Raw genomic sequence first — 15,595 nt, 5'->3', positions numbered from 1 at the left:
CCAACACATCAAACCAACACCTCTCCTCTCCTCTCCTCCGCAGCAGCAGCAGTGCAACACCACCACCGCGTCGCCGCCCCTCACCAGCACCGCCGCCCTACACCACCGCCGCCGCCAAGTGCCGCCGCCGCCACCCAACGCCGCCGCTTGCCACCGCCGCCGCCACCCAACGCCGCCGTTACCGGAGCCCCTCGCCTCTTCGAGGTACTAGCCCCGCGCCGCGTCACCTTTTCTTTTCCTCAGTTCGGTTTTTCGTAAATCGTTCCGGTTTCCGTTCCGGTTTTTCCTAGATCGTTTTTTCTCGCCGGTTTTTTTTCTTTCCGGTTTTGTTTAGCAAGTGTTCGCCGGACCGTTCGTCCTAACGAACGTGATCACCGGTTTGCCTCGGTTAATGAACGTCCGTTCGTTCAACCGTTCGTCGTTTTCTTTCTCATCGGATTTATTCCGCTATTTTTCTGATAGCGATTTCAGATCCGATTTTCTTTCTAGTCTATCTTCTCGCTTGTTTATCGGAATCAGGTGATTCAAGCACCTGGAGTTTCATCTCGAAACCGCCGTTCCGACTAATCAACTTAAACAAAGTTTTACTACTGTAAAATTTGACTTAGTTTCAACTTGCTAGAACCGAGTTGTTTTCTTTCGTCGTTTGACTATCGTTGCTTTATTTGATTCGATTCTTTTGCCACCAGGGTTCTTAAGTTGAACTTTCTGGTTAGATCTTTTATTCAAGATTTACCTGTGCATTAGATGAGTACTTATTGTATGCTTGTTGTTTGTCTGCGATAGGTCACCCGGAGTGCGCCGCTTGTTACTTCGAGTCTCTAGGTTTCGCGGATCGTCAGCAAAGCAAGTAACACTTGATCATATTTTTTCTACTACCCAGTTTTTGTGCATTAGATCAATCCTCAAACATTGCATGATTAGGATCTAATTAAATTGTGGGCTGGGAAGTAGATGAGGTAGTACCTATTACCTGTATTACTTATGAAACCTTTGGGAGTTACTTCTACGTTTGCTTATTATGCCATGCTATGCTAGTAGACGTGGATTGGGTGAATGAATATCCATGACAGATGTGAGATTGTTATTAATGGTTTATCTAAGGTGGCAACTTAAATACACATCTGGGTGGATTGAGGCACCTGGAGTTACCAGGACTTGCCTGTTTTTTTTTTGGAAATCCCGGGGGTACCGTGTGATTTTCCTATGGACCGCCACCCAGGCTCAAAGGGATCATAAGATAATTCATACTAGTAACTTACGTGTGCAGCCACAAGCCATTATGGGCTCTGGCATAGTTGACTAAATCGTGCGAACTCTTATAGTGGTGGACTAGCAGATGTAGGGGATGTAGGTGTACCGGTCCACCCATCGTAAGGTGCTAGCGCTTCTGAAAGACTATGTCTCGGTTATCCGTTTCTTAAACACCATGTAGTGCGAGAAACCAAGCGGAGGCGATCGAGTCTTGTGGGGAAAAGTGCGCAAACCTCTGCAGAGTGTACAAACTAATCATGATTAGCCGTGTCCCCGGTTATGGACGTCTTGAGTATCTAGTACTTGGATTATCCTATTGAATCTCAACATGTTACTTCTAATTAATATTGTTGGGTTTTAAATGAGTACTTTTAATTGGGATTGAGGATGCTGTCAACCATTCTCAATGTTAACAACCACCATGATAGTTAAATAAATTTATTCCTTTGTGGTAGGGAAAAACTGGCTTTATGCAAAAACTGTAACCATAGAGCTTTTCCACCAGCCAAATATGCATGTAGTACAGCCAATACTCATTACTTCTCTCTATGTGTTACAATGCCAGCATATTCCATGTGCTGACCCGTTTTCGGGCTGCAACTTTTCATGTTGCAGACTTTTCAGACGACAAATAAGGTGCTTTTAGGTCGTGGTTCTATACTCAGTGATGCCGTTGGAGTTGATGGACTCACTTATCTTCCAAGTCTTCCGTTGTTATCGTTATTAGATGGCCTTAAGCCCTGATTACTGTAATAAGTCCTCTTCTGGACAAACGATGTAATAAGTGTGTGATTGCTACTCTGCTATAAATCCTTCGAAGTACTGTGTGGTGTCAGCATTACTGATCCAGGGATGACATCGGAGCACAGAGACTTGATCCATTCGGGTCGGGTCGCTACAGAGGGGGGGCGCCCCCCTCTTTCCTTCCCCTCCTCTCCCCCTTCCTTCCCCTCCTTGTAGGAGTAGGAAAGGAGGAGGACTCCTCCTCCTGGCGCGCCGAACAAAGGGCCGGACGGCCTCCCCCTCCCTCCTTTATATACGAGGGCAGGGGGCACCCCATAGACACACAAGTTGATCTACGGATCGTTCCTTAGCCGTGTGTGGTGCCCCCCTCCACCATATTCCACCCCGGTCATATCGTCGCAGAGTTTAGGCAAAGCCCTGCGCCGGTAGAACATCATCATCGTCACCACACCGTCGTGCTGACGGAACTCATCCCCGAAGCTTTGCTAGATCGGAGCCCGGGGATCGTCATCGAGCTGAAGGTGTGCTGAACTCGGAGGTGCCGTACGTTCGGTGCTTGGATCGGTCGGATCGTGAAGACGTACGACTACATCAACCGCGTTGTGCTAACGCTTTCGCTTACGGTCTACGAGGGTACGTGGACAACACTCTCCCCTCTCGTTGCTATGCCATCACCATGATCTTGCGTGTGCGTAGGAAATTTTTTGAAATTACTACGTTCCCTAACAGGATCTTCATCAACCTCTCCTTCCCCCCTTGCTGGATCAAGAAGGAGGAGACGTCACGCTGACCGTACGTCAGTTGAACGTGGAGGTGCCGTCCGTTCGGCGCTAGGATCTCCGGTGATTTGGATCACGACGAGAACGACTCCCTCAACCCCGTTCTCTTGAACGCTTCCGCACGCGATCTACAAGGGTATGTAGATGCACTCCTCTCTCTCGTTGCTAGATGAACTCATAGATTGATCTTGGTGAACGTAGAATTTTTTTATTTTATGCAACATTCCCCAACAAAGGTATGGACTGTGATGAGACATATGCCCCTGTTGCTAGACTTGAATCCATTCGGATCTTACTTGCTTATGCCAATCACCATGATATCACTTTATATCAAATGGACATTAAAAGTGCTTTTCTTAATGGTGAAATTGAGGAGGAAGTTTATGTTAAAAAACCTCCCGGCTTTGTTAATCCCAAGAAAGCCGATCATGTTTACAAACTTCACAAAGATCTTTATGGTCTTAAACAAGCTCTGAGAGCATGGTATAAATGCTTAACTAAGTTCCTTAATGAAAAAGGCTTTGAGATTGAAAATTTTGATTCTACATTTTTTACTAAAAGGGTCAAATTATTTGTGTGCCAAATTTTATGTGGATGGTATCATATTTGGTTCGACTAACCCTCATTTTAGTTAAAAGTTTGGAAGGCTAATGTTGGAGAAGTTTGAGATGTCTATGATGAGTGAACTCAAGTTCTTTCTTAGTTTGCAAAACAAGCAAACTAAGGAGGATACCTTTGTTTCCCAAACAAAGTATATCAATGACTTATTCAAGAAGTTCAACGTGCAATAATGCAAAGGTATGAATACACCCATGCCTACTAGTGGACATCTTGACTTGACAACAGATGGCGAACCGGTCGACCAAAAGGTTTACCACTCTATGATTGGTTCATTGTTATATCTATGTGCCTCCCGTCCCAGTATTATGCTAAATGTGTGCATGTGTGCACGATATCAAGCAGCCCCTAAAGAATGTCATCTTAAGGCTGCGAAAAGGATAGTGAGATACTTAATTCATACACCAAACTTTGGCATTTGGTATCCTAAGAGATCTTCTTTTGATTTTGTTGGCTACTCCGATTTGGACTATGTCGGTGACAAGGTTGATAGAAAGTCTAGTTTGGGTACTTGTCAATTTCTTGGTAGATCTCTTGTGTCTTGGTCCTCCAAGAAACAAAACTCGGTATCCTTATCCACCGTCGAAGCGGAATACATTTCCGCCGGTTCATGTTGTGCTCAATTACTTTGTATGAAACAAACTCTTAAAGATTATGGGATACATGTGAAACATGTTCCATTGCTTTGTGAAAGTGCTATTAAGATTGCTCACAATCCCGTGCAACATTCTCGAACTAAGCATATTGAAGTTCATCATCATTTCATTCAAGATCATGTTGCTAAAGCAGATATCAATCTTAAACATGTTCTTATCGATAAGCAATTGGCGGATATATTCACCAAACCACTTGATGAGAAAGTATTTTGCAGTTTGAGAGGTGAATTGAACATCATTGATGCCTCAAACTTGGAGTAGAAACTCCATTTGGATGCTTGCAAGGCATGAGCCTTTATATGACTAATCCTTGGTATTTCTCTTATGATGATGATCATGTGTCTTGGATATACTTGTACCCTTGCATGTTATCTAACCCTTGTACGTACTTGGATAATTAAGCCCAATTCTATGAGATTGCAACTCATTCATATCCTAAGCAATCTCCACAACACCAAGTCTCTACAATATGGTGGATGAAGTCAAGGAAGCATGAATCCTTCAACATATCCTTTGACAATTTCTATATATCCAATTTCATTTGATATCAAATTTCATGATTGTCATTTTGGATACACATGTGCTCTTCCTTGCAAAATTAACCCATGTAGGAAGATGAACTCAAACTACAACCGGTGCTCCCAACTCTTGATGAACTACATCAACCTTGAGCATCCTACACAAGTTCACCTACATGATCAAGAACAACACCGCTACCAAGGTATGTTATTCCATCTTAGAGAAGTTTTACCCCAAGTCATGGGTCAAAGCAGCTCAACAAGATGTGAATACATCAAAGTGCTTAAACGAAAAATGGCAACCCCATTTTGAGCTTAAACGATGAGTGTGCCCTATGATCAAGTGACTTCACTTGACTCCTAACTCAATATACTCTAACATAGGTGACTTTGTCGCCGACCAATTCTAGATGAAGTTCTCTAGTGTTTCTCTTTGTTCTTGCATGCTTGTTCCCCTTTCAAAAAAAACTTCACCTAGATTTCTTTTCTTTTCTTTTCTCTGTTATTTTTTACATTCCCTGTATTTAATTATTTGCAAATCCTTTAGTTAATTCCTTGCAAATCTTTGTGAGATCCTATTTGCCTAGTGAGCTGAGATGACAAATTTTTTCCTCTGTGTTGAACTCGGCTTCACCGATCTTTTCTTATCGGCTTCACTGATCGGTAACGGCGATGCTTGATTGTCGCTACCTTGTTGAAGACGTTGCTGTTGAGGAACTTCGTCGTCTATGTGATGGTTGGCGCGGATATTGTATTTATTATAACTTGTCGATCACAAATCTGATCACTTTAATTTTTGTCACCTACATATAGTTTTGGTCTTATGTGACTTTGCCATTTGCCAACGTGTTTTTTGTGTGCGTGGGTTCGTGTTGGTCGTGTGTCGGGTGCATCTTAACTATATAGAGGTTGAGTGTGTGCTTTTGGGGTTTGTATCCTCTTGATGCTTCTTTTTGAGCTAATAAAATTCAATTATAAAAAAATCGTCGTTATATGGACATGGATGTAATTTTCATTTGGGCGGTGATCTGCGCCGGCGCACCGGCCCAACTGTTGGGCCGGTCGAACGCCAACCGCCCGATGTAGCGAGCCGGAACCGTCCGATCTGGCAACTCAACCCCCGACTCGTTCTTCCTTCGGTCAAAGCTTCCAGAAAAAAATCCCCCACCCATCCTCCTTCCACCGTTGTGTGTGCGCTCCCGGCGAGCTCGCCGCTCCCCCCCCTTCCGCCCCCGCGATTGCAGCGTCTGGTCCCCGTCGTCGAGCTCGGCGCAGGCGTCGCCATCTCTGCTAGCCTCCATCGACATGCATCGTACCTACAGAACTCCGGTGGTCGGTTGAAGCAAAAACGAACAACGCTTCCAGCAAAATCTAACAACGCTTCCAGCAAAATCGAACAACGGTTCCAACAAAACCAAACTTAGGCCCCAGCAAAAACAACATGAAACATTTGAGAGCTCTGCAGCCGATGAAGCAAAAAATTATATCTATTCCAGCAAAGAAATTCATCGGTTCCAGCAAAAAACAAAAATTTGGTTCACCAAAAAAAGACGCATCAGCAAAAACGGCCACTCCCTCTTGCAACACCCCCGGTCACCGGTTGTAGCTCCGGCGTACATGGTTGCAACTCCCGGCGTTTGAACGACATTGGATGCAGCCCTCCTCGCCGCTGGATGCAGCTTCCTCCTGTGAGCTGTCAACCTTGCAGCACGTCCACCAACTGCTTCCAGCAAATCGGGACACCGGTTCCAGCAAAAAACGAAAAGAGTTCATCAAATCGAATGGGGATGGTAGCAAAAAAGAAAGGGGTTGTAGCAAAAAAAGTGGGTGGATCCAGCAAAAAAATAACCTGGTTCCAGCAATCCCCGGCTCCAGCACAAACTCGTCGCCCCCGCGGCTGATTGCAGGTTGGTCATGGCGACTAGCGAAGCTCTGGCTGCGGTTGCCATGGAGAGGGCGTGCGTCCAGTTACCGCGGACAAGGCGACGAGCAAGCCCCTGGCCGTGGACGGCCATGGAGAGGGATACATCCGGTGCGGGTGATCTGCACACGATTCAAAATGAGGCGCATCCAGTGGCCGGCAGCCATGGCGACGACCGCGCCCCCGGCTGTTGGTGGATGGGGAAGGAGATGCGAGTGGATATGGAAGCGAAGGGATAAGGTCGCGGGCGGTGCATGGGCCCCAACAGCCACGCGTTTGATCCCCTGTGTGGAAGACGTGGCTAAACAGCGGTTCGATCGCTAATCATCCAACGACCCGCGCGTGACCGGCCGAAGCTTCGGCCGGTCCGCCGGCTACAACCGTTTCCCTTTTTATTTCTAATATTCTTTGTACTACCTTGACGGTAAGTTTTCAAGAAAGAAAAAAAAAGCATTCTTTGTACTACCAAGTTTTTTCTTAAAAAAAAACCAGAACAGAGGTAGTGCTAGTCCAGTCCACGCCCGTGTACACCCAAAGCGTGCGCGCAACATTTCCATTTCAACCTTTGACTGACACGCCGCCGTCCTCCGCCCGCTGCCATCCCCCTCAAAACCCTAGGCCCATCGCCGCCGCCGGCCGCCATGGCGCCGCCTCGCTCCACCGCCGCCCCTCCAAACCTCCCTATCCCCGACCCTACGGCCGTCGACGAGTTCAATCTGCATCTGCTCCACGCGGCGAGCGAGGGCGACCTCCCGCTCTTAAAGGGTACGTCTTTCGGGCGGGCTGGCGTCTGGGATCCCAGGGAGGTACTGATTTCCCCCCGTTCGTCGTGTTGCTTGCAGGGCTGGTGCGGGCGCTGGACAAGAGCGGACGGGATCCCAGGGAGGTGCTGGATGCAACCAGGGAGGAAGGCCTCGGGGCGCTGCACATGGCCGCCAGAATTGGGAGCGTGCCGGTGTGCAGGTACCTGGTCGAGGAGATAGGGGTCGATGTGGACGCCGACGGCGCTGAATGTACGTACCTCTGCCTCTTAATTTGTCTCTAGATAGAATGTACTCCACCCCTCTTGGTAGGTGCGTTCGCAATATAAAAATCCCTAGGCCAGCAATAGATTCCATGCTGTTAATTACTGTAGAAACACAAAGCATGCTCTGATAGCCAGGAATACATTTCTTCGGATCGATGATCCCGGTATACATCTCTTTTCACTGACGCTCGTCTTAACCTGGTAGCCGTAACACCTCTGATTTGCGCAATGTTTGGTGGAAGCTTGGATACTATCCGCTATCTTCTCGATCATGGGGCTAATCCAAACAAAGTTATCGGCGACTACTTCACCCCGCTTCATCATGCCGCTGGAATGGGTACTTTTTCGCAAGCACATGGCATTTTTCTTCCAATAGTATTGTATTGCAATATTGTTCTACTATGATATGATTCCCAAGTGTGTTGGAAAGAGAGTATGTAGAAGATGGTATTTGCAATAGATCTACTTTGGGAGGGGCAAAGTATTCAGATTTATTTCCTAGCTTACGCTTTTCTTTTGAATAGGATTCCTATCTTATGATGACAAACATAAACGGCTAATTAACCAAAACTACCTAGCTTACATCAAGCCGTCTACTAGTTTCTTGTTGGTATTTGACTTATGATGTAAAATTATGCACCTCAGCTTCTTGCTGGTATTTCACAGCCATTTTCCTTCCCTGAGCTAATGTAAGGAAAGTGGGTTATGTTCACACTGATAGCTAAATTGATATGAAGTCGACAACATCCAAACCCTCTTTTCATGGGGGTGTTCTATTGTTGCCTGGCTAGAAGTTGTCTGACAAAATTTTCATGGTTTTTATTGTATACTTTGGATATCAGTGCCATTTCCTTTTTGTCTCAAAAGTTGCCCATTTTCTCATATTCTTCTCCCTTGTCTGTTTGTAACTATTCCTGGGAATGTAGTTTTAATTGGTGTGTGTCTTGATCATATAAAATCCCCCCATCACACAATTAGTTGTACTTTGTAGCATTTACCTGTTGGAGTCTCTTTTCATCTTTTTTTTCCTTCACTCAGGAGACCGTGAAATGGTGGAACTCTTGCTTACAAAAGGAGCTTCTGTTGACTCAGTATCTGTCAGTGGGACACCATTGCATATCGCTGCCTTCAGAGGGCAGGATGAAGCTATGAAAGTTTTATTGGAGAACAACGCAGATGTAGGTTTAATAACACATTGTTTCCTCCCGAGGTGTAATTTTGGCTAGCTGCATTGTTCCGATGAAACAACGCGGATGTTTCATTTGCTTTGCTGGTTGTGTTGAGTCGGTTTTACTGCTTTTATTCAGTAGTTTTGAAGTCCGAGGGCAATTATGAGCTAACTTAATACATTTTTCTAGCAATTATTAAAGATCATGCCTTTGTAGCAGTGACTAAGTGCACCCTGTTAACTTTTGTTTAAATTCTACTGAGGCTGCATTCTCGATAGGCCAGGGTGGTTTCTCTGTACTCCATAGGCTGTTGCTTACATCCCGTTCGTACCTGCTTCTTCAATATAGGCTCCACTATACACGCAGTTATATGTTTTCCAAATGCCAATTTTAAGGGCATTGCAACTTTCTGAATTTGTATCCCCTCTAGTATTCATGATGATGTATGTTTTTCTTTCACATACGCTTATTCTGTCTGGTGGCTCTTGGTGGGTTCATCCCTAGGCTCTAGCCTACCCAGCTTGGCTGGGAACAAAAGGGTGTGCTGTTATGTTGTACTTCTCTTCAAAGAGACACATGGGACTGAATTGATAAAATGGTCTAATTGTTTCACATGGCCACTAAGGCATTAATGCTCAATATATTATTCCAGAAGCTCTTGTTGATACATGTTTGCTTTTGCAAAGCCGTTGAAAGATTTTTCTTATTACAGAAGGTCATAGGACAACAAATCATTCTCCATTTTATTTTTATGTTCTTTCCTACATTTTACTTCAGTATATATATAGTAACTCGTGTGTTATTTGTTCCTCACCAGCATAACAAGATACTGCCTGGTATTGACACCCCCCTTATTTCTGCTATAACTGCTTCCTCAGTGAAATGTGTCAAGCTCCTGGTTGAGGTATCATGAATGCAGTCTCATTTTCATTGCGTCAGGCCTCAGAATTACTTAAGAAAATTTCTGTTCAATGCTACTCCTTCCGTTCATTATTATAAAGACGTTCTAACTTTTTCTGATTCGGATGTATATAGAGACATTTTAGTGTGTTTGTTCACTCATTTCAGTCCGTATGTACTCCGTATTGAAATGTCCAAAACATCTCATATTTGTGAACGGAGGGAGTACATTTTTGCACAGTAAAGTAGGTTTGGCCTTCTTTAACGGTGTTTGTTATGTGATCTACCTTTGAGACATTTTTGTGGATGCGCTACAGTAATTATTTCCACAAGAAAGTGTCGTGTCTAATCGGCAATGAGCTCATAGAGTTCCTCTAGAAACTGATTCTTATAATACTTTTTGGTAGGCTGGTGCTGATGTCAATGACGGTCTTGTACCCCCTTTAGCTGCTGCTGCGGATAAAGGCTTAACTGCATGCTTGAAATGCTTACTGGAAGCTGGTGCTGACCCTAATGTTCCTGACCCCGTAAGATTTCTTTACCTCTATGCCACGGCATGCCAATTGCTTGAACATAGGTACTGCTGTTCACACACATACGAATACTATTTAGAGGTTGTCATGATTGGGACCTGCATTACATCACAGATACTTTATGAGTTTAGATAACGCAATCTAAGATCTACCAGATTCTGCAAATTGGAAGCCTGGCACATATTTTAAAAGTGAATTCTTGGAGCTGTTGCTCTTCCAAACAGGTCCAATAATTCATGAAGCTGGGTATCCATAGTTCCAAGAATTCACTGAGCTGGAATTGGGGGGTTTTGGGTGTGTGTTTTGTTTGTTAGGCTTAAATCATCTTATTTTAGCCTACATATTATCCAAGAGTTGGAGCTCTTCCAAACATGTCCTAAAATTCTTGCTATAATAAAATTGTTCCACTCAATCCAACATCCTAGAATCTTATATTTAGACTGCTGTGACATGCTGCATGCAAATATAATTATAGGGGTCATGTGTTTTCTTATGAAATTAGACTTAATTAAAACTGCGATTGAGACTTTTGGCTTTCTTCATTTGTTAGACTTAGGTGCACTAACCATTGTATTAAAAATATTTCCATGATCGTAATACATCCTAGCAATTGCATACACACTTACCTTTCTGAATAACACTAGAACCAGTGAGCTGCTGGCATTTTTCATTTCTTTTTAGGACCGTTTATCTATTTTTTAGCATGCTGTGTTACGTAATTGGAATGGGAAGCCATCATCAAATGATAAAAATACATCTCTAGCAACTCTTCAATAATGTTGTATACATCGCCAAGTCATTTTGAAATCCTGCGTATCTTGTATGAGTTAGTTGTACAAGATTATTTGTACTAGTGCTGCTTATGTTTAAACACATAATGTCATTGCCAAAGAAATATTTGTAAGACAACTCGGAATCATGTTTCAAGTTGCATCAGGGCTGTCAGTTTGCAGTCTGAACGAGGGGATATGCCAAAAGGAAGGGGTTCAGATTTTGAATGGACAAACATGGTTTTTTGACAATCATTTTAGCAATTAGTTCCCATATTTTTTTCATAATTATCTAAACCCTTTTTTATCTTACTAATGATCTAGTGGAGTACACTTTTCCGCCTTAGTTTCCATTCCCCCTGGCCTTTCTGAAAGTGCCTTTCTGAAGTTGAAATTTGTGTACAACAGTCGGGTAGGCTGCCAATAGAACTCGCTGCACTGAACGGTACAAGGGAAGATGTTGAGATCTTATTCCCTGTAACTTCTTGTATTCCAACTGTGCATGATTGGAGCATCGACGGAATAATACACCATGCAAAGTCAGTGTCTATGAAACAGGTATGCATTAGATCCTGTGTATTTCATATATTTTCTAGTTTAACAGTGGGATCAACTTTGAATCCATGGTTCCGAGTTTGAATTACCATACATAAATTAGCCGTGTTTCTATTTGCCACTTTTGATTTGATGAACAAGAATTTTATACATGCTATTGATAATATTTTATAAGATTCTTTGGTTGGGGGTGATGGCCTGATAGGGCTTGTGAGGTTATATTTATGTAAAAAGTGCTATCTTGGTAGTATTTATAGAAGTTTCTAAAATACGCAGGAGAACTGTGTACCTTTATTCAGTAAAAAAGAACAACTGCTATGTTGATAGTGTGGGCTTTTGTGTGGGTGGGTGGGAGATATCACGAGTTGTCAAAATTAATATTTCCTTGTACTATCAGGAGCAAGACTGCGGATCGAGATGTTTCTGTAATTAAACATGACTGTTCTGCTACTTTTTTGTGGCACAATATTATGCTCTGTTTCAATAAGCGGCCGCACCAGCCAAGCACCTATCGCTTTTAAAAACTAAGATAGTATATGTACTGCTTTATACTGGCATTCTTGGGTCTTCATGATTCACTTGTTTTTCTTGATCATTTAGGGTGATTATTCAAATCTAAGAAGAATAGAAGAGCTGAAGTCACTTGGGGTTAAGTCTGTCAAGAGAAATGATTATTCTACTGCGGCAACAATGTATAGTATGGTATGCTATCATACCTTATTTCTCAATGTGCGGTCTTGAATATATCAGCTGAAGTTACTTGAATAGATGTTAGGTGATCGTGATATTGTTTCATATTATTCTTGTCATACATGCTCCGTTTAGAGAGTGATCATCTTTCTGACCGATATGTACAGTTGGCCTCACGCTTTGCTTTGAGACACATACCTCTTTAATTTATTGAAGATAATTTTATTGCCTTATGTAAGTTTGATTATGAGGACCTGACAAGGACTTCTGTATCCTTAAACAGCAGCAGAACTGTTGTTGATTTCATTTTTTGATGGGGGACGGCAGGAGCTGTGCTTTTGCATTGTAGAAGAGGGAAAAACACAGTACAACTGTACAACAGAGAAAAACGCTAAGACTCACACATGGAAGTTAAACTAAGCAACCCATCACCCTAGCTCGGATGAGCAGACTTGAGGATCGAAATATCCTCGTGGATGAAACTAGCTAATGCAGCCGCTTTCATCACTTTCTGCTCTAAGATCCTTCGGCTTCTCTTTTTCTAGAGATGCCAAACGACATAAACTGTGATGTCTGCCTGACCATGATTCCCTTTTTCCGGGATCCTCCTCCACGACTTGCGAATCCTGAGCGAGGAAAACACAATGGAGGAAATTACAGGGTCGTCAAGCTGGAATTGTTGCCACACACCCTTTGCATAGAAGCACTTGAGAGAAAGTTGCAGCGCACTCTTAGGTTCCTGGTCATGCAGGCAGCAAATACCGTTGTGTGGCCAACCTCATGCACTGAGCCTGTTCACTGCCCAGTTGTTGATTTCTGGGCTGTGGGTTTGGACTTTAAGAGACTGATATCTCTTGCGAGAAAGAGTGGAGATTATTTGTACATATAAATTGAACCTGTTTGACAATTGTCCTCACTTCAACATCGTCCTATTCTTGTACTTTAGTTACTGCTATAAGGACATTAGCTTGAATTGACTATATTGTCCAGACTAGTGCATTTTTAATTATAATTATCAGAAATTCAAGGTTTTCTTTCTTGCCTTGTGAAGTACACAGAGTTGCAAGCAAGATGTGATTGTTTTTTTATATATAATCAGATCAGACATGTCCTAAGTTTGGTCTCAACCTGTTGGATGCATGCAGGCAATGGAGCATGACCCTCATGATGCCACCTTGTTCTCGAACAGGAGCCTTTGCTGGCTCCGCATGGGTGATGGACACAATGCTTTGCAGGATGCCCTTGCGTGCAGAGAAATGCGGCCTGGCTGGCCAAAGGCCTGCTACCGGCAGGGCGCAGCGCTCATGTTATTGAAGGTGTGATCGAATATATCTATCTGGCTTGCTAGTTTGTTACTCCTTTATTATGCCGCCGCATGTCACCCATTGTTTTACACCTTGCATTGTATCATCATCAGGACTACGGGGGTGCACGTGATGCTTTTCTGGACGCAGCCAAGTTGGACCCGCAGAGCTCTGAGATCAAGGCTGCGTTGCGGTACGTTTCAGTTTCACCCATAACCTGTCATATCTGAATCTACAGCCGATTTGCGCAACTACTGATCTTGATCTACATGCATACTCGAAGGAGATGTATACACTGCATACGTTTATTTGTTAGACAATGTAGTCATGCATTGAAAAGCCTAAGCCAAATTTTGCCGAAACCCTAATGATTCTGATATACAGTTGGTGTTGGAATTAAACATGCAGGGAAGCTATGAATTCCTTGGAGATATCCCATGGCGCAACAAAGACCACTTGAACAGTATGGAACTGGAGTTCCCTGAATCGGCCTTGTTTCATTGGTTAACTTGGTGAACCAGTATGAGGAAAGAAGTAGCATTAGGGATCGACGGAGGGCACTTTTGTCATTTCCAGCTGCTGCCTCGGCTCTTTTGTTTCCTATTTTCTTTTACTTTGGTGAAGAAAAGTAGCAAGAGATGCGTCGACCTAGTCATCAGTGGCTAAGTAGCCGAAGATACATGGACCAAACTCCAAAAGAGAAATGCAAGAGAAGAAGCAAACAATGCAATATATCTTTGGTACTCATGTAGTAAAAGAAGTGGTCTTGGTCAGAGCCTCAGAGGAGCTATTGAATCCTCACTCTCCCAGAAAAGAGAGGAGCTAGAATGCTAGATTGAGATCGTTGGGAGTAAAGAGATCATTCACGGCGGTGACTGCTGCTGGTCGATGGCCGGCTTTGTCCCGTCGGTGATGATTTGCCTGCCCACCCAGATGTTTACTACGCAAAAGAAGAAGAAGATAATGCACAACCATTTACTACGCAAGGAAAAGCCAGAAGGCAGGTCAGTTTTTCCAAAGGGCGACGAGGTTCTTTTTTTGTTTTGCATCATTCTTCTAGCTTTTCTTGATCAAGTCCAAGTATGCCACAGTTGGTGTTTTGGTTTCTGTGAAGCCATGACTCTAGTGTGTAATTAATGTGATCTTGAGTTGGTTGTAACTGGTGCTACCGCTGTTCTTGTTCAACTTTTGCATATTTCATCTAACTTTTACCTTTTCTTGATTAGATCAATGCCCTTTGCAACTTTTGCGTCTGTAGTACAGTTACTAGCTTGATCATCTCTTTAAATTCAACATGAAGGTCACGAGTTCATGGTTACCATGCCAACATTTAGGTAAACCTGTTTAGTTTTGCCTTCGAACAAGAATGGTTAAAAAATTCATGTTTTATAGGCATGGATGATGGAACGGTTGGTGTTCAAGAATCAAGTGACGTGTATATATATCAAGCGATGAAGACAACATCAATCACCTAAAGGAAAGCAACGTGGAACTTGAACTTGAGCATAATGAAGCTCAACCAGATGCGCTACTTAGAGATCCTGAATTGGGGTTGATCTTTGATACTGAGAATGAGGTGCAAGAGTACGTACATCAAATAGGCAAAAGACTTTGTTGTGACGAGAAGAAGCTCAAACCATGACAAAGATGGACAATGGAAGTACCTTACTCTTTCCCACTCTTGTTATGGCAAGACCATATGTTGAGGCCCAAATCCAATTGATGAGATATGATGTAAAGATAAAATTAACATATTCTAAAAAAAAGAAGCTAAAATTAACATTACTCATGGTCCTGATGGGAAACATTATATTTTGATGGTCATTTTGGATCATAATCACACACGAAGTTCACATAAATCTCGGTTCATATACAACAAAGAGTTGGATTTACATGCCAAGCGAAGGCTTGAGCTGAATGATCGCCCAGAATATGACTAAACACGAATTTCAATTCCTTTGTTGTGGCATCGGATAGTCATGCAAACCTAACTTGTGGTGAGAAAAATTGTTGCAATTTTCTAGAGAAAACAAGAAGGTTAAAACTTGATAAAGCACATCCTAGCAACACTGATTGGCCATGATGAAGCGGTTTGTGACTGTTTTGTCAAAATGCAATCCAACACTCCAAACTTTTTGGCTTGATGCAAGAAGTAGA

The 15,595-nt window shown here is 43.2% G+C and overlaps 2 protein-coding genes across 2 annotated transcripts; one reads left to right on the top strand and one right to left on the bottom strand.

The window, feature by feature from the left end:
* Nucleotides 1–6,040: 6,040 nt before the first annotated feature.
* On the bottom strand, nucleotides 6,041–6,650 carry LOC119306844. The gene is made up of 2 exons (XM_037582963.1): nucleotides 6,419–6,650; nucleotides 6,041–6,289 (listed from the first exon to the last, which is right to left on the bottom strand). The coding sequence occupies exons 1-2, from the start codon at nucleotides 6,582–6,584 to the stop codon at nucleotides 6,075–6,077; spliced, it is 381 nt and encodes a 126-aa protein (XP_037438860.1). The 5' UTR covers nucleotides 6,585–6,650; the 3' UTR covers nucleotides 6,041–6,074.
* Nucleotides 6,651–7,062: 412 nt separating this feature from the next.
* LOC119312932 (ankyrin-1-like) lies at nucleotides 7,063–14,655 on the top strand. The gene is made up of 11 exons (XM_037588724.1): nucleotides 7,063–7,255; nucleotides 7,333–7,503; nucleotides 7,723–7,854; nucleotides 8,556–8,695; nucleotides 9,504–9,590; nucleotides 9,994–10,113; nucleotides 11,298–11,447; nucleotides 12,045–12,146; nucleotides 13,280–13,450; nucleotides 13,552–13,631; nucleotides 13,847–14,655. Exons 1-11 carry the CDS (start codon nucleotides 7,132–7,134, stop codon nucleotides 13,896–13,898), a joined length of 1,329 nt encoding a protein of 442 aa, XP_037444621.1. The 5' UTR covers nucleotides 7,063–7,131; the 3' UTR covers nucleotides 13,899–14,655.
* Nucleotides 14,656–15,595: the final 940 nt, after the last annotated feature.

The sequence above is a fragment of the Triticum dicoccoides genome, chromosome 5B (assembly GCF_002162155.2).
Source record: "Triticum dicoccoides isolate Atlit2015 ecotype Zavitan chromosome 5B, WEW_v2.0, whole genome shotgun sequence".
NCBI lineage: Eukaryota > Viridiplantae > Streptophyta > Magnoliopsida > Poales > Poaceae > Triticum > Triticum dicoccoides.
This window is presented reverse-complemented; position numbering and strand designations above follow the sequence as displayed.

What these genes read in the sequence shown, in the direction of transcription:
- LOC119312932 (XM_037588724.1), top strand. Translation starts at nt 7,132, where the DNA reads ATGGCGCCGCCTCGCTCCACCGCCGCCCCTCCAAACCTCCCTATCCCC. An exon ending in TCATCATGCCGCTGGAATGG is followed by an intron (nt 7,855 to 8,555) that starts GTACTTTTTCGC and finishes TCCTTCACTCAG; the next exon opens with GAGACCGTGAAATGGTGGAA. An exon ending in TATTGGAGAACAACGCAGAT is followed by an intron (nt 8,696 to 9,503) that starts GTAGGTTTAATA and finishes GTTCCTCACCAG; the next exon opens with CATAACAAGATACTGCCTGG.
- LOC119306844 (XM_037582963.1), bottom strand. Translation starts at nt 6,584, where the DNA reads ATGGCCGTCCACGGCCAGGGGCTTGCTCGTCGCCTTGTCCGCGGTAAC. An exon ending in CCGGGGATTGCTGGAACCAG is followed by an intron (nt 6,290 to 6,418) that starts GTTATTTTTTTG and finishes TGCTGGAAGCAG; the next exon opens with TTGGTGGACGTGCTGCAAGG.